Raw genomic sequence first — 25,127 nt, forward strand, 5'->3', positions numbered from 1 at the left:
TTTATTTTATATAACATATATTATAAAATTAATTTCAAAACTGTCTGATCCATGAAAGAAAAATTACAAATAACAAAGGGTGAGTGAAAATCTGGTCCCGTTAAAGTCCATGGCAAAACTATTTACTTCAGTTGGGCTAGGATTTCACTGAAAATATTTGTTGTTAAAAATATCAAACATTCTTCATTCCTTTCTGTTTGCTAAAGGATTTTCCACTTCTCCTTTAACCCTAACATATGCTCTTCATTGCATTGATGCACGTGCATTCTCCAGGGTGCACAAGAGTTACCAGTGTTAATGTAGTTCTGTCTGATGAGGTGTGACATATGCCTTTTTACCAATAGAAAGGAAAAGTTGAATGGAAAAATATGCATAGATTTCTGTTCAAGTGGCCAGAAAGAAAAAAAGAAAAAATCATGTCATTTGAAAGCTTGGATGATTGGAGCTTTTTTGTGGAAAAGTCTGTAGATCAAAAACTCAAAGATATTTTTTCAACCAATGTAACTTGGCAAATGAATTATTAACCAGCAATGATATCATAGTGCAATACGTATGTGTAGCAGTGAGAAAAGAAGTCTTAGTTTCTTTTCTAGTCCCTGTAAAATTAGTTGCCTTGATCATCAACTAATGTGTAGTGGAATATTGCTGAGGGTTACAGATTGTCCAAAGTTTATGCTTTTAAAAAACTTGTAATAATGCAATTTAAAAACTTTGGATGGTGTATTGACTTGATAACCTGGCTTTGGGAAATACAAACTTTAGAAGGTACTAAAACCTAATATGAGAGACTAGTACAAAAATAACAGCAAATTTATAGGAGAATTAATAAAATATATATCACAGCTTCTTAAATTATTAATGTCCCTGCTGATATACAGTACCTTCTATTTAAATATACTGTTGCACATGTCAATCCTATCTTTGCTTTACTGTGCTGTATGATTGGAACTTCACCCGGACTAGATTGACTAATATATGTAGATGCACTCAGTTGACAGATAAAACCAGGTTATCTTGACAAAAAAGTTTTGTGAAATAATCCTAGATGTGTTTGCCCAGATATATTCCAAATTAATATGCCTCTTAACTGTTTGTTATAAAAGATTTAATTTGTAGAATTGTTGAATAAGTAGTCACATGCCAGTTTTTTCTTGAAATTTATCTGTAAAATAAATATTGACTTTACCTTCTGGTAGCCCACGTTTAGCAGTTATAGATGAGAAGGTAATTTCAGTTCTGAGTAGGGTTGCCAACTTTCTAATCGCACAAAACCGAACACTGTTGCCCTGCCACTTCTTTGACGCTCTGCCCCACTCACTCCATCCTCCCTCCCTCCGTCACTCGCTGTCCCCCACCCTCATTCACTTGCTCATTTTCACCAGGCTGGGGAGGGTCCCTTTTCAACCAGGTGTTCCGGTGCTGGGAGGGAGCGGAAGGAGTTGATCGGCAGGGGCTGTAGGTGCATGGGAGTGGGGGGAGGGAAGGGAGCTTGGCTGTCGGTGGGTGCTGAGCACCAGCTAATTTTTTTCCGTGGGTTCTCCAGCCCTAGAGCACCCATGGAGTCAGTGCCTATGGTTTAAAAAAAAAAAAGATTTTAACTACTAAAAAAGATAATGCTGCTAGGTACTTATACAGCACTTTTCATCTTCAGAGTGATCTGTTCGGCCTCAACTAAGTGACATCACGTCCTTCATTATTGAGCCAATTTTCATTTAACCAGAAAGTTCAAGACTATCACCATGTTTCTCTCAGTGCAGTTTTAACGAGCTCACTAGAGTTTGGGCCACTTCCTCATGGACAGTGATCAGATACTTTGATGCAACTTTCTGATGGTTTGTTTGAATTCTTATGCAAGACCATTTTAGAGCAGCTTTATTTTAACAAGTTAAAAGCCAGTATCAGAAATGTTTTTCACACACTCCAACAACTAAATTAACTCTTTAGATATGTCCAGAAATTTACCATCTTCAGCACAAAGTCCCCTTATCCACCCTTTGTCATAACTGATTAAAATATTTTCGTCACCTATCAAAATTACTCCTTGCATTAGGAGAGTAGAATTTTTTAGAGCTGAACTACATGAAGTTTAATTAAACTATGACAAAATTCAACTATGAACTGCAGAGAAAAAATGTGAGCCATATGACATTTTCCCTCCAGCCAAGTGAATTTGAAAGCAGGGTCTAAAAACAGCAGCATTCAGGAGGGTTGGGAGGGTGGGGGAGGAGCAGTGTGCAGGAGGTGTTGCAAGGGAGGGGGAGGAGCAGGGATGGGGCATGCTTGGAGTAAGGGGAGGAAAGAGGCAGGGAAGAGGTGGGGCGGAGCAGGGGCGAGAGGAGGCGGAGTGGGTGCGGCCTTGCAGGAAGGGAGGGGTGGGGCAGGAAGAGGTGGGCAGGGTGGAGGCTTGGGGGAAGGGGGCGGGGCCTGGGGTGGAGCAGGGGTTGAGCACCCCCAGGGAAAATTAGAAGCTTGCGCCTGTGTTTTGAACTATTTTCCGATTAATGTACAGTTTAGAATTACTCAGTAATTTAGTGGGGAAAATAGGTACGTACAGTAACTCCTCACTTAACGTCCTGCTGGTTAACACTGTTTTGTTGTTACGTCGCTGATCTATTGGGGAACATGCTTGTTTAAAGTTGAGCAATGCTCCCTTATAGCATTGTTTGGTAGCCGCCTGCTTTGTCCACTGCTTGCAGGAAGAGCAGCCCGTTGGAGCTAGCTGGTGGGGGCTTGGAACCAGGGTAGGCTGGCAGCCCCCCATCTGCTCCCCTAAGTTCCCTGTGTGGTAGCCGCCCAGCTGGCTATCAATTGCCGGGCAGTTCAGGTGTCCCTCCCCCACAGCCTTGTGCTGCTCCCGCCCCCTGCCTTGGAGCTGCTCCCGCCCTTTGCCTTGGAGCTGCTCCCAGGAATTGCTGTGCAGGGGGTGGGGGAGAGGGGAGTGCTGATACCTGGGTCTTTCCCCCTTTCCCCCCGTTCCTGCCCCCCCACTTCTGTACCCCATCTCCACAGAGCAGGGGGCGGGGGGAACACACGACAGGACTCAGGATGGAGGGAGCTTGCTGGCAGCAGCTGCTGTCTCAACTTTCTGATCTACTTAAAAAGGCAGTGTACTTAGAGTGGGATCAGCATATGTAAAGGGGCAATGTGCCCCGCTCTCTCTCTCAGACACACACACATACACACACACTGTGTGTCTCACACACACACACATGCACCTCCCCGGCACTTTGGAAAGCGGAGGGAGTAGTGCGTTCCACTGGGATAGCATGGGTTCATCATCACTTTCAGTGTCCGCAGGGAATGTTTGCAGCCACTGCCATGCATTTATTGTCTCCTCCCTCCATTTGTTCTGCCTTGTAGAGTGTGAGGGTACATTAACAACAATGTTAATTGCGATAACATGCAATAACAACAATTTTAATTGAGGGCTCAGCCAAATGCTTTTTCATCATTTAGCAGCAAGGCATTCCCTGGGAAATATCCCACCCTCTGACTCCACTATCTCAACCAAGCTTCACAATCCTCATTGCTGTGTACAGTATTAAATTGTTTGTTTAAAATTTATATTCTGTGTGTGTGTGTGTATATATATATATATATATTTCCCTGGAACATAACTCCCCATTTACATTAATTCTTATGGGGAAATTGGATTTGCTTAACATCGTTTCACTTAAAGTTGCATTTTTCAGGAACATAACTACAATGTTAAGTGAGGAGTTACTGTACTGAGTTTTCAGGTAACATAAACAATATTGAGGCAAGATCAGTACTATATGTATGAAGATAAGTTTTGTTTTAGACCATTGTTTACAAAATTTAGACATTATTTTGCTATACTCCTACAGTCTAATTACCAATAGGTGTCATTTAAGATTTTAAAATGCATACAGATATTTGCACAAGAAATGTTATCACCCAGGTTATGATGGTTAGCATGTGTCCAGTTGGTTAGCCAAAAATACTTTTCTTGCCTGAGCAGATTGTTCTGGTACATCAAAACTAAGAATACTGTGCTCTGTTAGCATGAAACTGGGAAATGGTGGAACGTGTAGTTATCTGTTTTAATATAGGAGTTTCATACAAGAGAGTTGTATGCAGTGTAGTTGTAGCCGTGTCAGCCTCAGGATATTGGTGCAACAAGGTGGGTGAGGTGAGGTAATATTTTTTATTGGACCAACTTCTGTTGGTGAGAGAGACAAGCTTTTGCACTTACACACAGCTCTGCTTCAGGTCTGGGAAAGGTATTCTGAGCATCACAGCTAACTCCAAGGTGGAACAGATTGTTTAGCATAAGTACTTAGCACATATTCAAGATAGACTGGCCTGTTAACACCTCTCCAGTCACAGGACAAAAAAAGGGGGTTAGTGGGTTACAGATTGTTTCAGTAAGCCATAAATCCAGTGTCTCTGTTCAGTTAATGATTTTTAGTGTCTAGCAGAATTATAAATTTAAGTGTCCAGGCTCGTCTTTTGAAAGTGTTCTGCAGGTTTCCTTTGAGGATGAGGACTGATAGACAAAGCCCTGGCTGAGATTATATAGTTGGGGTTGGTCTTGCTCTGAGCAGGGGGTTGGACTAGATGACCTCCTGGGGTCTCTTCCAACCCTAATATTCTATGATTCAGATATAGAGTGGTCGCTTGTCTCTCTCACCAACTGAAGTTGGTCCAATAAAATATATTATCTCATCCATCTTGTCTCTAATACAACAAAGCTGTGAGATGAAACTCTGCCCCTTGTGGCTGGTGAAATCAAGAGGGATGGGAGCGAGGAATGTTGAGACCAGCTTCGATAGAGATTAGTATCTTCCTTGAGGTCATTGAGCCAGGAAGGCATCTGTTTTAGAATCTATTTCTAGACATTGACAGCCTAGGCAATGAACATTCTAACCTGCTTTTTAGAAGAAGATGATTGAGCTAAGTTGTGGCAAAGCAGTGCCATCTGGTGTCTTGTAATTTACTTGACCCTTTTAATCAGGCACCTGTTCTAGACATGGAGATTGCAATAATTTCACTGGTGGTTGATCAATGACTTGGTGTTGCCAAGAGATCAAGTGTGTATGCTCATCCTCCCCAAATCTCTGAGATGACTTCTGTACCATTGACTGTGAGGTTTTGTTGAGCTGCTTGTGGACCCTGACAGGCTGCAAAGGCGTTTCACAACAGTTTCTCAGATTTTTCCTTTCTGTGGGATCTGAAAATGTGGTGTTGGACAGTTGCTTACATGCTCTCAGGGCTGAAGTGACATCAATATTTAAAATTCCATTTCTTTTGTTTCCTTGTATCTGGATGGTGTCGTTTATTTGCCTTACCAGGGTTTGGTTGGCATGTTGAGACTGGAGTGACTGCTTTCGGGTGGGTAGCATCTAGAGTGTGTAATATTGTGATTATATCGATCATTGAAGGAGGGGTTACACCAAGCTTTGTTAGTGAGATTCATGACCACTCATGAATGCTCAGGTAATGTGATGACCGGCAGTTCTTATTTCCATCTGTCTTTGACCAGGAGGTTGAATAATCTTGGATGGTTTTGGTGACTTCGTTGCATACAGACAAGCCTTCATTTGAAGAACACTTGCAGGCTTGTCTTCATGCACATTCTGCAGGGGAGCATGTGATGACCTCTTTGCTGGGGGGAAATGTTGCTCTATTCTTTTCCACTTATAACAATTGGCTTACTACAAAACTTACAAACTAACCATAAGATCATAATATTTCCTGACAAACTTAAATTAAGAATTTCCAAACCTTTACATATTTAAGAGTTGTACAGTAACTAAGATGTTCTATTGCTGATTAGAAAGTGGGAGATAAAGTTAGTAACTTTACCTCCTTGAAATTAACAATTTTTCTTTATTAATTATGTTTTGAGGAATGACCTTAAAGAGAGAGAAATGAAGGGATAGGTGATAATGAACTACATAAGAACTATCAGTTTTTTTGGTGATTTCTCTTAAAGCATCCAGGAAAGAGTATAGGCAAAAGTCTTCCCTTATTGATGCTATTAAGTGTTACTCTCTGCCAAATAATTTTATTTTTACATATTGTAGCCTTTTATTCTATTTAATGTTAATTATACTCCAGTGGATTCTGCTCTGGCAGCTACAGTCTCAAGTTCAACAAAGTTATCTCTGTTCTAGATCTAGAGCCCATAGGAACACATGAAACCATAGGCAAATAACATACAATTACAAGAGCATTTATCTTTAGTAGTTTTATTAAAGTTACCAACAAAGTTGTAAATGTCACAGCATATACATTTCCTAAAGATAAGTACAATGTACCAGTTATACCTACAGACATATTCACATCCTCCTAGATGGTGTTAGAGTCTATTGGCCCTCTCATGGATTGATCATCAATATGGGAGTGGTTCCTACTGGAGTTTCCCATAGGAAGCTCAATTTTCCTGCTCTGGGCACCTTTTTTATACTGTGAGTCTGTCTATACCTACATTCTGCACATATACATGGAAGTGTCAAGCCACTCTTTCATATTGGTCTGTGTCCCTTAGAAACACAAGTGACACCAAATTCTATAGGCTGTGTAGGTTCTCGTTGACGGACCACCTTTATCTTACTGTTAAGGTACATGTTAGAGACAATATTTGTTGTTGCAGCATTTTATAATTTAACTTTCCCAGCTACACTTTCACGATATTACCAGTTGGTACTTCTTTTCCCATAATTTTTCGGGTTATTTCTCGGTCATTAATTTATGCCAACATTTCATGTCTCCAAGGTCTAAAATAGCTAAGCCAAAGTCTTACAGACCTCAGCCCATGGTTTCTTGTATTTCAGCTTCTCTTACTCGTGTCTACTACATAATTCCTCTAAATACCGATCAGTCTTATTCTTTTGTAATCCTATAAATCAACTCTAATTAACATACAATGAATATATATGGCATAACATATTGATTAATCATAATATCACACAATAAATGGATAAACTAAAATCATTGGCTACAATGTAATTCCTCTAACTACTTGACATATGTTTAAATTTTGGTATATGCAGCCAACCTTAAATACTAGATAGTGCTTAATTTTATAAAAATCTCTATATGGTTTAAATACTTCTGTCATGTCGCTACCTATTTGTTTTAAGTCAATTAATTGGTCTCTTCATACCATTTATTATCTTAGTTCAGGGGTGGGCAAACTGTGGCCCTGTGGCCCGTGGATCCAGCCCATCAGACCTTTTAATCTGGCCCTTGAGCTCCCGCTGGGGAGTGGGGTCTGGGGTTTGCCATGCTCCGGTGCTCCAGCCAGGGAGCAGGGTCGGGGGGCTTGCCCCGCTCCGTGCATGCTGTGGCGCCATGCGGCTCCCGGAAGCAGCGACATGTCCCCCCTCCAGCTCCTACACTTAGGGGCAGCCAGGGGGCTTTGCATGCTGCCCCTGCCCCAAACGCTGACCCCACAGCTCCCATTGGCTGGGAACCGTGGCCAGTGGGAGCTGCAGGGGCAGCCCCTGTGGATGGGGCAGTGTGCAGAGCCACCTGGCCAGCGCCGCGCCTCTGTGGAGGAGCTGGAGAGGGGACATGCCACTGCTTCTGGGAGCTGTGGGGACAGGGCAGTGCACAGAGCCACCTGGCCGTGCCTCCGCATAGGAGTTGGAGGAGGGACATGCCATTGCTTCCGGGAGCTGCTTCAGGTAAGCACCGCCCAGAGCCTGCACCCCTGACCTCCTCCCACGCCCCAACCCCCTTCCCCAGCCCTGATCCCCCTCCTGTCCTCTGAAACCCTCCGTCTCAGCCTGGAGCATCCTCCTGCACACCAAACCCCTCATCCCCAGACCCCGCACTCCCAGCCAGAGCCCTCACCCCTCCAACCCCCCATGCCCCAGCCCAAAGCCCTCCCTGCACCCTGAACTCCTCATTTCTGGCCTCACCCCAGAGCCCGCACCCCCAGACGGAGCCCTCACCCCCTCCTGTACCCTAACCTGCAATTTTGTGTGCATTCATGGCCTGCCATACAATTTCCATACCCAGATGTGGCCCTCAGGCCAAAAAGTTTGCCCACTCCATCTTAGTTGCTCTATGTCATGTTGTCTCCAACTTTACTAATAGAAACAACCCATAAAATACACAATTTCTATATCAGCTTAGGTATGTAACAGTTTACAATTCAAAGAAAAAATGCTGAATTATTTAATTTATCCTGTTTGTGATCATAACATAATTTAACTATATATACAAATAATTCAACATTTTTCGTTGAATTGTAAGGTGTTAGGGTACCTAAAATGATAGAGTCCCTTTAGTTAATCTAATCTATTAACTTGAAATCTTGTCACTTTAAAATATTGGTTAAGCGTTTCAAGTACTATGTGTTCCCCTGATTTTTATTGCGTCTTTAAAAAAAAAATTGTGTTTTCTCTTTAATCCCCACCCCCACCCCTCAGTCTTGCAGCACAATATTTTTGTCTTTTCTTGTAGGTTGTAACCTTAGGTGTTGTAACAATAGTGGATAATATTTTCAGACAAGAGTGTGAACTTTAAGTTTACAGAGTGCATTATGTAATTTTTTTAACCCATTTTTTCCTTGTTACCTATTATGTGTAATCTGTGTACATTCTATCTAAGGATTTACTATAATGTCCATTACTCTAATATCTAATCGCTGCCCTATTTCTTCTATTCTCTCCCTTCTGTTTTGAATTTCCTGGTTATGCTGTGTGTGATTTTGATTTCAGTTAGACCCCTATGTCTATCAAGAACCTGTGTCACGACCTACAGCCCTGATCTTGCAAACGTTTATGTGCATGCTTAACTTTACTCCTGTGACTGTAACAATGGGACTACTCATGGCAGTGAAATATATGCTTAAGTGTTTGAAGGATCAAGGCTTAAGATTGTAAGCTGTTGGTGGTCCTCCTGAGGGCATTCTGCACCAAAAAAATTAAAATTCTGCACCAATAAAATAAAAATTCTGAGCACAATATTTTAAAATTCTGAAAAATTCTGCAAATTTTATTTGTCAAATAAATGTGGAGACTCCAGCATGGCATTGGGGAGCACAGGGCATGCTGCACAGAGGTGGGAGATCACTGTGCAGCTCACCCCCCAACCCTACTATAAAAGAGGTTCTAATGCCGCCACATGCAATGTGTCAACATTTATGTAAAATGTGTTTGTTATACATCTGTGGTTTCTTATATCTCAATTCTAACTTGAGACATAAATGTACTGTTTTTCAATAAATGCACTAATATGCTTGTTTGAAACAGAAGTTAATTACCTGTTCTAATCCCTGCCAGAACAGCTGCAGTGGATGTACAGTGCTCAGGTTTTGCGTGTAGTAGAATCTAGGAATCTCACTGAGTAGGAGTTTAATATATGAATTAACAGAATGTTTGTGTATCAATTTTTTTTTTGTTAAACTTTCAGGGAGATGAAAAGGGTAAATGTTGTTGACTGGATTCTTTCCATGGTTATAGCACTTGCAGATTTTATAACAGCAGTTTGAATTACGGTTGCATGTATGTATATGAAGGTACATACACTCTCTATAAATTGCCACAATAGATGCTTTCTGTGATATGTTTTGCACATCTATGGAAAATGAACCAAAGTTTGTCATAGGATAGCAAATTTTTAATGGTATTATGGTACTATATATAGAATTTGGGTGCATTAAAATTTGAAATTGTGTAATACTTGCCAAAAATGTATGAAAAAATGAATCTATTTAACTAACTGCTCTGCCATAATAGATAAAATGTGAATGTTTTTAGTCCAAACACAAACTGCAAGTGACTTGGAACATTGGAGCAATATGTTTTCATTGATTGATAGCCTTTTTGGAGTAACTAAATAAAATATAATTGTTTTTCCTTTTCAGATATTGCTTTGTTTTTGCTTTGGGATACCTCACTATGTGCCAAATTACTAGAGTCTATATCTTTGATTATGGACAGTATTCTGCTGATTTTTCTGGGTAAGAAAAAATTATATACTCCATTTCCCCCCACCCCAACAACAACATATAGTAGAGCTTGTCTGTCTGATGTGAAACTGTGTTTACTCTTACAGTAAATTGTTGGATGATAGAATAACTCGAATTTCAATTACTAAGTTTCTGTCACTACCTGCAATGTTTGGGCAACAAAAAAACCGAATAAGTGGTTTTACAGCAAATCTATTTTTGAAAGGCACAGCTTTAAAAAGCACTAATTCAATGGTATTTACATACTAATTTGATTTAAAAGTGAAAGTTTAAAAGTCGAAGGCCATATTCCCTAGTGGAGCCCTGGATTGGGACTCAGGAGATGTGGGTTCTGTTCCTGGTTCTGTTGGTGGCCTCTTGGGTGACCTTGAGCAAGCCACTTTCCTGCTGTGTGCCTCAGTTTCCCCATCTGAGAATTGGAATTATGACACTGGCCTCCTTTAATTGCTTTGAGATCTACTGCTGAAAAGCACTATATAAGAGCTAGCTGATATTATTTATTATGCTATTTTTCATACAAGACTTCTGGACTTGAAGTCAGAAAGCAAAAGGGAGCACACAGTGTATTAATATTAAAAAATTCTGTCAGGAAATATAGAATTTATACTAAATAGTTCAAATAGTGCCATTTGCCCACCATGAATAACTAACTAACTTCCTTCAGGTATATAAATGCTCATCCAAAGCTCACTGAACTCAATGAAAGCCTCCCATGGAAGTGAATGAGTTTTGGATCAAATCCATACAGTAATGGTTTGGGAATACTAGTGGAATCTGAAAAGTGACAAGCATTTTTTGGCATAATTTGAATTATTTACAGTAGCTTCTGATTAAAATGTGAAAACTTATCAAGAGCTTCAGTAATATCTGAAGTGCTGGAGACTACTGTTGTATCCTGTATTCTACTGTGATAACTGTTGGAATTTGAAGCACATTGATTTCAAACTCAAGATTTACTGAGTTTTACCAGATTCACAAACTTATATAGTTCAACATACGTTTTCTGGGAACTGGTAAGTTGGTGGAATGTTCCATCAGAAAAACATAGCGGTAGATAGCACGTCTTTTATTTCAAGAAATAGCACTAAAACAAAAAATGAAAAAAAGTTATCATAAGCAGGACAGGAAACAAAACTTTGCAACTTGGGGTCCACCCTAGTCCAATGATTCCGGATGTAGAGCGTGACCTTCCCAAAGGCATCCTCCTCTTCTTCAGCAACCAATTTATAGAACGTCCATGAGCATCTGTGGAAGCTGAATTGAGACCCCTTGTTCACCAGCAAGTGCCTCAGTGCTCTGTCATGTGAATTTTATAGACTAAGAAATAAGATTTTGGGGTGCTAAAGCAAAGGATCTGTCTCAGCGTTGAGAGTGGCAAAGACAAAGACTGTTTCTTGGGAGGAAAGGTTGAGGTTGTTACAGTGTTCTTCCTCCTTATCAGATCTGTGATATCCTGTTGGTGTCTGCTTTGCATAGAATCTTCTGCCAGATCAATGGTTGTGGGTATAACAGAAGATGAGAATGAGAGGGACTTGTATTTTGCAAGACACAGCTGAAAAAATTCTTAGTAGAAGACTGATTTAAACATTAATTGTTATGAGGGGAGGTAGAAGTAGAAAGACGATGAAGAATGGGATCTAGTGATATAACTATGGAGCTCTTGAAGGGGGCTGCTGCTAGAGTCATCCAATTTAAGGTAGAGATGGGATCAGTATATCATATAGGAACTGTAGAGTTAGTTTCCAAAGAAGCAGTCTCGCAATAATAGGTGTTTTTTCCCCTTAAAGTCTCAGCTCCTGCTGAGAGGTGATTACATGATCATCTTAGTTTACTTTTTTTAAGACTGAAAGATTCTGGCTCTCATGACTATGGAGAAAAGCTTAAAAATGTGAATTCTAAAGGCTCACAAACTTGAAGGCAAATATAAAATTTATTATATTTCAGATCTTATTATTTTAAAGCCAGGCTTATAACTTCGGGGGATCTGACTTGTTTTATGAATGCTCGGGTTGGCAATACTGGGATTCATGTACAGACAAAAAACATACTAAGCCATTGGTTAGTTGCTGTCATAAATATAAAGGGAAGGGTAAACCCCTTTGAAATCCCTCCTGGCCAGGGGAAAGCTCCTCTCACCTGTAAAGGGTTAAGAAGCTAAAGGTAACCTCGCTGGCACCTGACCAAAATGACCAATGAGGAGACAAGATACTTTCAAAAGCTGGGAGGAGGGAGAGAAACAAAGGGTCTGTGTCTGTCTATATGCTGGTTTCTACCGGGGATAGACCAGGAATGGAGTCTTAGAACTTTTAGTAAGTAATCTAGCTAGGTATGTGTTAGATTATGATTTCTTTAAATGGCTGAGAAAAGGATTGTGCTGAATAGAATAACTATTTCTGTCTGTGTATCTTTTTTGAAACTTAAGGTTTTGCCTAGAGGGGTTCGCTATGTTTTTTTAATCTAATTACCCTGTAAGATATCTACCATCCTGATTTTACAGGGGGGATTTCTTTATTTCTATTTACTTCTATTTTTATTAAAAGTCTTCTTGTAAGAAACTGAATGCTTTTTCATTGTTCTCAGATCCAAGGGTTTGGGTCTGTGGTCACCTATGCAAATTGGTGAGGCTTTTTATCCAACATTTCCCAGGAAAGGGGGGGTGCAAGTGTTGGGAGGATTGTTCATTGTTCTTAAGATCCAAGGGTCTGGGTCTGTAGTCACCTAGGCAAATTGGTGAGGCTTTTTACCAAACCTTGTCCAGGAAGTGGGGTGCAAGGTTTTGGGAAGTATTTTGGGGGGAAGGACGCGTCCAAACAGCTCTTCCCCAGTAACCAGTATTAGTTTGGTGGTGGTAGCGGCCAGTCCAAGGACAACGGGTGGAATATTTTGTACCTTGGGGAAGTTTTGACCTAAGCTGGTAAAGATAAGCTTAGGAGGTTTTTCATGCAGGTCCCCACATCTGTACCCTAGAGTTCAGAGTGGGGGAGAAACCTTGACAGTTGCAGTCCCATAATTTTTTTTTTGTCATCAATTATTTAGTCTCCAAAGCAGATGTTGATGTTACTTGGTACAACGAATAAGAGTTTCAAATAGAGTTTGAAGTATGATAGAACAGAATAGGCCAAATTTATTTCAGATTGAACTCCACTGAAATCGGTGAATTTATATCGGAAATTAATTTAGGTGAAGTATATTTGGTTGAAACAAGTAGAAATTCCACTTATAGTTAGACATAGGCCCAGAGGTATTGTAGTTTGTGTCTTTTAAAAATACATACTTAATAGAAGGGAATTGCCCAGTCCAATTATTTCTTCCAACTCTTTCTTAACTCAGGTGGTGCTTTCCTGTTCCTATGCAATTATTGTATTTTGTCACTTGAAGGCCAGGGACTTTAACCAATTGCTCATATTCCTGTTCTGTAAACTGTTACCTTTTGTGTGTGTGTGAATTTTCAACCCTGTTCTAGCTGCACAGACTTTTAAAAAAAAAAGTAATAAAAAAATTCACACAGTAAACACTTTGACCTACTAAAACATAAGAATTACTGGCAGGGCTACACAGTGATGGATAGGGCCAATGAACTGCCGACTAAGCTACCTCGAACAGGGGCACAACTCTGTAAAAAGTGGAACAGGCAGTTGCAGGAAAATACTCATATATATTGCAACATTAATTTGACATGTGGTTTACCTTCCAGACTCTTAGTTGTTTGGGGATTGGTGGCATAATCATGTAGGCATCTAGCTACGATGTGATGGGCATACTAGAAATGCTCAGTAGATATTCAGTAGCAACAGAATACAGTATAAGAAAAATACTACAGTTCAGAACACACAACACAGATTAAAAAATATTACAGACTGGGCATAATGTAGAAGATGAGTAGGTTACAAGTTACTATTACTAAGATTGTGACTGTATACTAAATCTTAAGTCACCATGACCTAAGCAGCAGCTAACTTCACATTCCTACTGCTCTTTGAAAGGGCATTCCTGGGCATATAACAGCTAAAAGTCGAATGATACAAGTATACAAACAGAGGAGGAATAATCACCAGTAGTGCTTTAACTCATGGAGCAGGTCCTCAAGGAATCAATTCTGAAGCACTTAGAGGAGATGAAGGTGATCAGGAACAGTCAGCATAGATTCACCAAGGGCAAGTCATGCCTGACTAATCTAATTGCCTTCTATGATGAGATAACTGGTTCTGTGGATGAGGGGAAAGCAGTGGACGTGTTGTTCCTTGACTTTAGCAAAGCTTTTGACATGGTCTCCCACAGTATTCTTGCCAGCATAATAAAGAAGTATGTGCTGGATGAATGGACTATAAGGTGGATAGAAAGTTGGCTAGATTGTCAGGCTCAACGCTCAATCCGCTCAATCCTAGCGGATCTTAAACATAAAAAAGAAGCTTACAAGAAGTGGAAGGTTGGACATATGACCAGGGAAGAGTATAAAAATATTGCTCGGGCATGTAGGAATGTTATCAGGAGGGCCAAATCGCACCTGGAGCTGCAGCTAGCCAGAGATGTCAAGAGTAACAAGAAGGGTTTCTTCAGGTATGTTGGCAACAAGAAGAAAGCCAAGGAATGTGTGGGCCCCTTACTGAATGAGGGAGGCAACCTAGTGACAGAGGATGTGGAAAAAGCTAATGTACTCAATGTTTTTTTTGCCTCTGTTTTCACTAACAAGGTCAGCTCCCAGACTGCTGCGCTGGGCATCACAAAATGGGGAAGAGATGGCCAGCCCTCTGTGGAGATAGAGGCGGTTAGGGACTATTTAGAAAAGCTGGACGTGCACAAGTCCATGGGGCCGGACGAGTTGCATCCGAGAGTGCTGAAGGAATTGGCGGCTGTGATTGCAGAGCCACTGGCCATTATCTTTGAAAACTCGTGGCGAACCGGGGAAGTCCCGGATGACTGGAAAAAGGCTAATGTAGTGCCAATCTTTAAAAAAGGGAAGAAGGAAGATCCTGGGAACTACAGGCCAGTCAGCCTCACCTCAGTCCCTGGAAAAATCATGGAGCAGGTCCTCAAAGAATCAATCCTGAAGCACTTGCATGAGAGGAAAGTGATCAGGAACAGCCAGCATGGATTCACCAAGGGAAGGTCATGCCTGACTAATCTAATCGCCTTTTATGATGAGATTACTGGTTCTGTGGATGAAGGGAAAGCAGTGGATGTATTGTTTCTTGACTTTAGCAAAGCTTTTGACACGGTCTCCCATAGTATTCTTGTCAGCAAGTTAAGGAAGTATGGGCTGGATGAATGCACTATAAGGTGGGTAGAAAGCTGGCTAAATTGTCGGGCTCAACGGGTAGTGATCAATGGCTCCATGTCTAGTTGGCAGCCGGTATCAAGTGGAGTGCCCCAAGGGTCGGTCCTGGGGCCGGTTTTATTCAATATCTTCATAAATGATCTGGAGGATGGTGTGGATTGCACTCTCAGCAAATTTGCGGATGATACTAAACTGGGAGGAGTGGTAGATACGCTGGAGGGGAGGGATAGGATACAGAAGGACCTAGACCAATTGGAAGATTGGGCCAAAAGGAATCTGATGAGGTTCAATAAGGATAAGTGCAGGGTCCTGCACTTAGGACGGAAGAACCCAATGCACAGCTACAGACTAGGGACCGAACGGCTAGGCAGCAGTTCTGCGGAAAAGGACCTAGGGGTGACAGTGGACGAGAAGCTGGATATGAGTCAGCAGTGTGCCCTTGTTGCCAAGAAGGCCAATGGCATTTTGGGATGTATAAGTAGGGGCATAGCGAGCAGATCGAGGGACGTGATCGTTCCCCTCTATTCGACATTGGTGAGGCCTCATCTGGAGTAGTGTGTCCAGTTTTGGGCCCCACACTTCAAGAAGGATGTGGATAAATTGGAGAGAGTCCAGTGAAGGGCAACAAAAATGATTAGGGGACTGGAACACATGAGTTATGAGGAGAGGCTGAGGGAGCTGGGATTGTTTAGCCTGCAGAAGAGAAGAATGAGGGGGGATTTGATAGCTGCTTTCAACTACCTGAAAGGGGGTTCCAAAGAGGATGGCTCTAGACTGTTCTCAATGGTAGCAGATGACAGAACGAGGAGTAATAGTCTCAAGTTGCAGTGGGGGAGGTTTAGATTGGATATTAGGAAAAACTTTTTCACTAAGAGGGTGGTGAAACACTGGAATGCGTTACCTAGGGAGGTGGTAGAATCTCCTTCCTTAGAGGTTTTTAAGGTCAGGCTTGACAAAGCCCTGGCTGGGATGATTTAACTGGGAATTGGTCCTGCTTTGAGCAGGGGGTTGGACTAGATGACCTTCTGGGGTCCCTTCCAACCCTGATATTCTATGATTCTATGGGAGGAGAGGTAGATATACTGGAGGGTAGGGATAGGATACAGAGGGCCCTAGGCAAATTAGAGGATTGGGCCAAAAGAAATCTGATGAGGTTCAACAAGGACAAGTGCAGAGTCCTGCACTTAGGACAGAAGAATCCCATGCACCGCTACAGACTAGGGACCGAATGGCTCGGCAGCAGTTCTGCAGAAAAGGACCTAGGGGTTACAGTGGACAAGAAGCTGGATGTGAGTCAACAGTGTGCCATTGTTGCCAAGAAGGCCAATGGCATTTTGGGCTGTATAAGTAGGGGCATTGCCAGCAGATCGAGGGACATGATCGTTCCCCCCTATTAGACATTGGTGAGGCCTCATCTGGAGTACTGTGTCCAGTTTTGGGCCCCACACTACAAGAAGGATGTGGAAAAATTGGAAAGAGTCCAGCGGAGGGCAACAAAAATGATTAGGGGACTGGAACACATGACTTATGAGGAGAGGCTGAGGGAACTGGGATTGTTTAATCTGCGGAAGAGAAGACTGAGGGGGGATTTGATAGCTGCTTTCAACTGCCTGAAAGGGGGTTCCAAAGAGGATGGCTCTAGACTGTTCTCAGTGGTAGCAGATGATGGAACAAGAAGTAATGGTCTCAAGTTGCAGTGGGGGAGGTTTAGGTTGGATATTAGGAAAAACTTTTACACTAGGAGGGTGGTGAAACACTGGAATGCGTTACCTAGGGAGGTGGTGGAATCTCCTTCCTTAGAAGTTTTTAAGGTCAGGCTTGACAAAGCCCTGGCTGGGATGATTTAATTGGTGATTGGTCCTGCTTTGAGCAGGGGGTTGGACTAGATGACCTCCTGAGGTCCCTTCCAACCCTGATATTCTATGATTCTATGAACTCTGAATTTCCTGGGTTTGTAACATTTGGTTTTGGGACAGCTGCAACATCTCTGTAACTTGCTTTTCTAAACCTGTAACGGTATGTCTACACTGCAGTCCGAGGTGTGTTTGTGGAAGCCTGTGCTACTACACCGCTATTTTTGGCTGTGCTAACGTGAGTAAAGCTAGTGCAGGCTTGTGTACTAATGCTGCCGTTACACCTTGAACTGCAGTGTGGACATACCCTAAATTATCAATATGTACTTTCAACCTTCACTCTATATTAATAAAAGAATAAATAACCAAAGTAAAAACAAAACAAAAATAGTCAGGATAAGGTCAAGAACAGCATAGTTTATGTAACATGCCTGCAATATGACTTCAGAAATCATATCAGCATGAACTATTGCAAACTTCTTTAGTAATGTGATCATCTTTGAAAGTGTAGAACTAGCTGTTGTAAACTTAGGAAAATATGTATATTAATACATACTTCTGATTTTTGGTTTCTAAACATTAGACACCCGTCAAAATGAAAGGTGGTTTATTAAGTTAAAAGTTCCAGCTTGTTGTATTTTCTTTTGAATATGGGAAGAAAAGGTTTACAGCTAGTCAATAGAATATATTTACAGTAAAATCTTTATATAGAAAAATTAGATGTACCAAGATATCCTTACATAGCCAAAATACATAGTTCTCTGTTTCATATCTTGTTACTTCTTTATTACATCCAAATAAATTACTTCAATTTTTCAAAGTTAGTTATATATTATTAAAAAAGATGTTTTTGTTGTGAATATGTGGCCAGATTAATTCTTGAGATCTGCTGTCCTGGATTTTGATTTCAGCTGAGCTTCTTAAGTGAATTATAGCCATCTATTCACTTCAGGGATTGCTACTGTCCTATGCATACTGCTGCTGTTGCTAATTTATAACAATGAAATAGTCTTCTGTGCTTTTCGCCCCTTACTTCTCCCTCTTAAAATATATAAATAACACCCCCCCATTCTTCCCCTTCCCCCAGTGAATTTATATTTTCTTCAGTTAAATTTCTGGAAATTTTCTCTTATTTATTTAAACATTTAGGACCCAATTCAGAAAAATATATGCATTGCTTTACCAAACTGTTTAAATCCTGGATAGTTATAGATCTTGACTCTTCGATGGACTGACCTGCTGTATGTAAGGAATATTTTCTCCTCACTGTGTAAACGTAAGACCAAGAAACTTTTACAGCTCTAAGCTCCAGTGGTTAGACATTTTTTCCTCTTCCAGTGGGGATTGCTAGTTTAACCTATTCCCAATTTTAAATGTGAAATTAAAACATGGATATTCTTATTTAAAATGTCTTTATTTTTTCCCTTGTAACAGCCCAATGATGATAATTACACAGAAGATCACTAGTCTGGCTTATGAGATTCATGATGGTAAGACTTTTTGCACTGCATTCTTTGACTTTAATTCTTCACAAGTATATTTTTTATAATTTCCCTTCAGTTTATTTTTTCAGAAAATTAAACCATGAGTTTGTGCTGTGAATTTTATTATCCCACTACACATTTTGGCGGGGGGCTGGTGGGAGAGATTTGTTTTGGTAACTCAATTGTTGGTTCTTTAAATATTTGCTAAGGGACCAATTCAGCAAAAATCATGGTAGCCTGCACAGAATGCAAGCTCTGAAAACAAGTCTCATTGTTCAGAAGATACCACATGTCACCAAAAGATTGGCCTGCCGTACTCTCGGCCCCTTTTGGGCTGGGGCATGGATCCCTAATGAGTTAGCAAAACAGAATCTCCAAATTCAGAGATCAGTGTTGGATTCACAAATTTGTGACTTTACATGACATAAATACCACTTTTACTAAAAAGGGAGTAAGTAGAGAAGAAAGACTTTATACTTTTTTCTCCTTTTCCTAATCTTGTTCTATGCTATGTTTAATTATTTTGTATAAGACTCTGTGAATTTTAATTTTTTAGTGGATATAATATGAACAGAACTATAATATGTCAATTGTATATTACTAACATGTTTAGGCATGAACAAAGAGGCTGCATAGTTATATATATATATATCTCAAAAGGTTAGAGAAAAGTTGACAGGAGGTGAATTGTCCCAGTGTGTGACAATATATATAAGTGAGTCTTAAGGGTGGGACTGAAAGAAACGATTGGTATCAGGTTATTTTATGAGCTAGTTTGATTTCTTGTTTCAGAGTAGCAGCCGTGTTAGTGTACTGCAAAAAGAAAAGGAGGACTTGTGGCACCTTAGAGACTAAATTTGTTAGTCTCTAAGGTGCCACAAATCTTCTTTTTCTTTTTGATTTCTTGGTCACTTTGAGAAGTAAGAATGATAGTGTGGACCATGAAAAAGACTGACAATGTACCTTCCACTCAAACTATTTTAATCAATTTTAAAGTGCTTAGAGACCAGATTAAATAATGAAAGGATGACTTCTGGGATTATAGCCACAAGCAGCTGGGGTAAATTTACCTGTTCAATTGAAACAGGTTTAAGAAACTTCTGATCCACTGTTTTTAAAAGCCTTGTTAGTGTAAAATGAACTGAAATGGTGGCTAGACAATCCTCTGTTATTTCAACTGTTGTGCATTATATTGTTTGTGTCGCACTGAAGTATGCTTGAATAAGCTCTATGATTGTTTCCCCTTCGAAAATTCGTGAAAATGTGATGTATATCTCATGAGACTAGTCCAGTGAGAAAATTTTTAAATAAATGCATTTGTTGTAAAATAATTGGGGTTTGTTTTACAAATATATAAGTCAAATTTTCCAACTGTCTATAATGGTGTCCTCCAGTCTCTGTTGTCTGGATCCATTTTATTTATTGAATTGAAGAATATCAGGCTACAGGAATTAAATGTTATTGCTTCAATCCCCTAGATTTGCATGTCTCTTTACATGCATAAGGTTGGGCCTCTACTCTAAGGGTAAGTCTACACTTACAGAGTTTTTGCACTGTAAGGTTCACCGGTAATAGGGAACCGGTGAAAGTAAAACGCTGGTTTGTGTACTCACTCAATTCCTCAGGCATCAGAGAGTGTTTACACTACCAGCACTTCCATCGCCTGATGAGAGCAGCGCTGTAGGGCAGCTATCCCACAGTGCAGCTCTCTGGATAGGTCTTGTGGGAAGGCGGGCTGAGTGGGAGGCATTCTGGGTCCCTGCTCAGTGCCCCGTGCTGCCCTGCTTCATGTCTCAGGAGCCCCATTACTTCCTGGTTTCTTCTGTGGCATTTTTTTTTAAAACCTCCTGCTCTGTGGCTGCTTTCCCCACCACATCTACAAACAAAGGGAAAGGGAGCTTCAAACTTCCCGGGGCTTACAGAGGGACGGGTGGGCATCAGAGCAGCGGAGATGCTGGCCAAAGTGGTTGCTTTTGGAACTGTGGGATATCCTCTGGAGGCCAAAGGGTGTTTACACTGCTAGAACGTGTCTTCACTTTCACAGCAGCGCAAAAAGAACAGTGGTAAGAGCTGTATGCCTCTTGTGAAGGTGGTTTTCTTTTTGCAGTGAAACTTCTGAGTTTTACTGCAAAAAGTCATTAACAAGTGTAGATGCTCCCACAGTTTTAGCACAAAAAAAGGGACTTTTTGCACTTTAAATGGTAAATGTAGACATACCCTAAGTATCTGGCAATCTATATTGAACACAGCTAATGTTGACAATGTAGGAGGAAGAGGAAAGAATGACAGTGACTAACTGGGCCTCTCTTCCGTTAGTTCTGCATTTATACCTTATCAGTGCAAAGCACAAGGACTTTGCCCCTCCCATTCACTCAGTCGTAACTGGTGTCACACCTATTACTGTTTCACTTCAGAGTCTCTCAGATTTCAAAGAGACTAATTCAAAGAGATGATTGTGTAAACTATTCTTACATCTATTACAGCCCTTACAACAAGTCAGTACCTTTTAAAATATCTATTTTAAAGATTACAGTTTGAAATTCCAAAGTTCCACAGATTTGTTTTAGAAGATTCAAGTTAAGATATTCACTGAATTCCCCTGCATCTTAAACCATGCTGTGTCACTCTGTCAGTGACTTTCTCTCACTCTGTCTTTGGCCTCTCTTTGCGCAAAGGTTAATTTTTTAAATGGTCCCCCCTGTAGCAGTATCGGGTTTGCACTGGTGTGTCAAGATTAGCTTGTCACACTTTCCTCTTCTCCTTGCCTCTAAATTTTAAAATTTATAAAATAGTCAAACATTTGCTCCAGGCTGAGATATGACACAGAATATCTCAACTCACTACACTTCTTTCAATACCATGTTTTTATAGGGGAAAAGAGAAGTTGAGCTCTATTCAGTCAAGGGGAAAGAATGCAAAGTATACAATAGATCAGAGAGGGTGGTGGTTAGTTGAACTCTTTCAGAGGAAAATACATTCAAAAGTATAGATTTCACAGACTGTAATAATGATTACTAAATACCCAGGGTTTTGGAGTCACTTATTACTCTAAAGAACTTGTTGTGATCCAGGGACCCTTTGTTGCCAGCTGGCTGAGGGCACAGTGGGTGCATAGGGTTTTACAGGGATCTTTTGGATTGGATATTTGCACAATAGTTGACTGAACGGTGGCATGAGAAGTCTCTACTGAGAGCCAGTATTCCACTGGTTATTGTAACCATTGCAAAATGTATGTATGGATAATATTAAAAAAGTTATGTATCAATACTGAAAATTATGTTCTTAATGTTTTGGAATTAAGGCAGGCCACCGGAGGTGACATACCTTGGAAATGTTCCTTCCAGGCAGGAGGTATCAGGCATTATATGCCTGACAGTGCATGCTTATTTGTGTACTTAGCCAGGGGCTAAATAAGAGATCGCAAAATATACAAGAGAGGAAATCTATCGGAATAAATAAACAGCAGGAGGGTGTTCTGTTTATGAATAAAGACAAGGGATTGTTCCAGTATATCTTGGCATGCAGAGGAACACATGGAATCCTTCACCTAGGATGCAAGCTAACATTGTGCTTGTCTCAGAAAAGGAGAGCCATAGCCAGCCAAGCTGCAAAGCATTGCAAGGATTTTGGGTGAGCAATACTTGGTTAGAGATGAGAGAGTCTTGTTAATTAAGTCTAGGCTCTAGAATTCCCGTTATGATTTTATTTTATATGTAACCATTTGTTTCCAATATGTTCACTTGCTACTGTTTGAATCTGTATGCTTTGCAAAAAAAAAAAAGTATACATGATTTCACTATAAACATATCTAAGTGTCGTGTGTTAAGTGGAGCTGTGATCTGAGGTGGAACTGGTAAACTGGAATGTGCTATTTCTTTGGAAGCAGCAAATCTGTGAATACTGCGAGTGTCTCATGGAGCAGGGTCTGGATGCTCCAGGGAGATGCTCAGAGGGCTTGAGGTTTGGAATGTGCCACTCGTTAATCTGTAGAATGACAGCGGGTCCTGCAAGGCCTAGAGGGAAGTGCATGTGTTGTTATAGCTGGTGGAGTTGGGGAGCTGACCCCCGGCAGATACAGACAAGGCTTCCTCATGCTAAGGGCAGGTGGTAGCGAGGTGCCTCACCACCCTGGGTACCCTGGGAAGCCTCACGCTCATCAGTTTAGTATCAAGGTTAGCAGCAAGTGAAAGTCTTATTTACTAACTTTATCTTGCTAAAGAAATGAGGTGTTTTGAATTCATTTGCATAATGCACAAATGGTGGGGTACATTATGCAATAAACATGGGAGTGCTGATTAAGTGTGATGGCAAGCATGAAAATTTCTCACTAAGTGTTCATTAAGGTGTACAGTTCTTTGCAGTTAAATAAGTAATGTAAAAATATCTGGTGAACATGTGTCACAATTATGGGGTTAGCTGCACCTTTGTCCCCTATCTGGTCTCAGGTGGAATGTTGTGATCCTTCTGCTCTTGTATTGGGACCTGAGTACACTACTGAGTACTACTAGGGCAACAAAAATTATTAGGGGACTGGAACACATGAGTTATGAGGAGAGGCTGAGGGAACTGGGATTGTTTAGTCTACAGAAGAGAAGAGTGAGGGGGGATTTGATAGCTGCTTTTAACTACCTGAAAGGGGGATCGAAAGAGGATGGATCTAGACTATTCTTAGTGATAGCAGATGACAGGACAAGGAGTAATGGTCTCAAGTTGCAGTGGGGGAGGTTTAGGTTGGATATTAGGAAAAACTTTTTCACTAGGAGGGTGGTGAAACACTGGAATGCGTTACCTAGGGAGGTGGTGGAATCCCCTTCCTTAGAAGTTTTTAAGGTCAGGCTTGACAAAGCCCTGGCTGGGATGATTTAGTTGGGATTGGTCCTGCTCTGGGCAGGGGGTTGGACTACATGGCCTCCAGAGGTCCCTTCCAACTCTGTTATTCTATGATTTATCAACTGCTTATTGTGGCAGAATATACCCATGTTCACACCCTACACACTTCTGTAATAATGTACGTATAAGGTATGCCTTGTAAGGTATAATTTGAAAACGCATACTTTGCTAGCCCGTATTATCCTGATTAAATATGTGTGGCAACGCAGTATGTGGAGATTCCCCTGTATGATGATAATGCAAGTTCCAAAGCAACAGCCCTGCCCAGGCAGAAGTCAGGTCTGTCCTAAACAGAGGAAGGAATGTGTGCTTGCCTTATTTGCATTTAAGAAGTAAATGGAGTCATAAAGAAGTGGGGCTGGGGCAGGAGGGCAAAGGAAATGCAAACAGGTGAAAAAAACAGCAGGGAATATCCTTTCACATAGACTTTCTGTCTCCTGGGTCTCAGCTGGAAATGTTTTTCAAGAGTGGGACTGGAACCATAAAAAGGAGGGACAAACACCCCAGGTACCTGCCCCACCCTCATCCATCACATTCATTATAGCTGAAGAGACTAAGGAAACAGCCTTTGGACTCGTGGGATAAATCCTCCTGACCTAAAGGGTTTGGTCATTAAAACTGCTGAAAGCATGTGGTGAGAAAACTTTGCTATGAATCTAATGTAGTTTCAGTTAAGCATTAGTAAGTGTTTGTTTTATCTTTACTTTCCTGGTAACCATTTCTGACTTTTATGCTTTGTTACTTGTGCTCACTTAAAATCTCTCCCTTTGTAGTTAATAAACTTGTTTTATGGTTTTATCAAATCCAGTGTGTTCAAGATGAAGTGACTGCGTAACTCCATTTGGAGTAGCAAGTTGTATGCATATTATTCCCTTAAAGGAATAACAGACTCAGTATATTTATGCTGTCCAAGATTCTGAGGCAAAATCTGGGACAGGGAGTGTGTTGGGGTGATTCTGAGATAGTCTTTAAAGCTGGTAAGCTGCAGCACACACGGACAACGTTGGGAGTGACTTACATGCTGGAGGCTGTTTGTGAGCATTCCAGGCTCATGGCTACAGCAGGAAGGTTACAGGGCAGGGGTGACACAGCTACTCATTACTTTGGATTGCACCTGGCATGTCACACTTATCACCATGCAGGTGCAACTGGGTTTTGGGCGCCTGCGCTTCCTCCCTTTAGGGATCTGTGACCAGTGATATTGGCCAATAACTTTCTTCAAACAAAGTATTTTTATGTAGTAGTTGGAAAAAAGCACTGGAGAGAAAAGGTATTTAAAACAAGTAACGTTAACTCTCATCTGATCTGATGCTTCACTACAATATGAGTTAGATAGGCTTTTCTTTTAAGTCATCAGAACAGAACAGAACAGAACAGAACCAGCTTCTCCTAATGAATCCAGATCCTCCTATTTATGTCCCAGCTTCTTGGAGAAGTCATCAAGATAGAACTTTGAATTCTGGGTTTTTGTCTTGAAATCCTGTTCCTTTCCACCCGGAACCAGGGTGTCAGGCCCTGGCCATCTGGTAGTATCCTGGGGATATGTCTTCCTGGCCACATTCCAATCAAGCAGAGTTCTGTACTAGAGCAGTACAAGTGCAGCTGCTGGAAGCACTGTGTTAATGTGAGTTCCAAAACACTAAATTGACCTATATGAATTGGTAGGTGACTTCCAG

General features: G+C 41.0%; 1 protein-coding gene across 7 annotated transcripts in view; it reads left to right on the forward strand.

Annotated features, from left to right (window-relative positions):
• Nucleotides 1-25,127, forward strand: part of MBOAT2 (membrane bound glycerophospholipid O-acyltransferase 2) — a 217,663-nt gene that overhangs the window by 121,414 nt on the left and 71,122 nt on the right. For 5 of the 7 annotated variants that reach the window (XR_012157926.1, XM_073336059.1, XM_073336062.1 and 2 more), the window contains 2 exons: nucleotides 9,845-9,940; nucleotides 18,512-18,567. Coding sequence is in view for 6 of the 7 variants with exons in the window: in XM_073336059.1 (XP_073192160.1) it covers nucleotides 9,845-9,940; nucleotides 18,512-18,567 (152 nt within the window). In the remaining variant the exon portion in view is untranslated. The remainder of the gene's footprint in view (nucleotides 1-9,844; nucleotides 9,941-18,511; nucleotides 18,568-25,127) is intronic. The other 2 variants (XM_073336061.1, XM_073336065.1) reach the window with 1 other exon arrangement.

This window comes from Lepidochelys kempii, chromosome 3, assembly GCF_965140285.1.
Source record: "Lepidochelys kempii isolate rLepKem1 chromosome 3, rLepKem1.hap1, whole genome shotgun sequence".
NCBI lineage: Eukaryota > Metazoa > Chordata > Testudines > Cheloniidae > Lepidochelys > Lepidochelys kempii.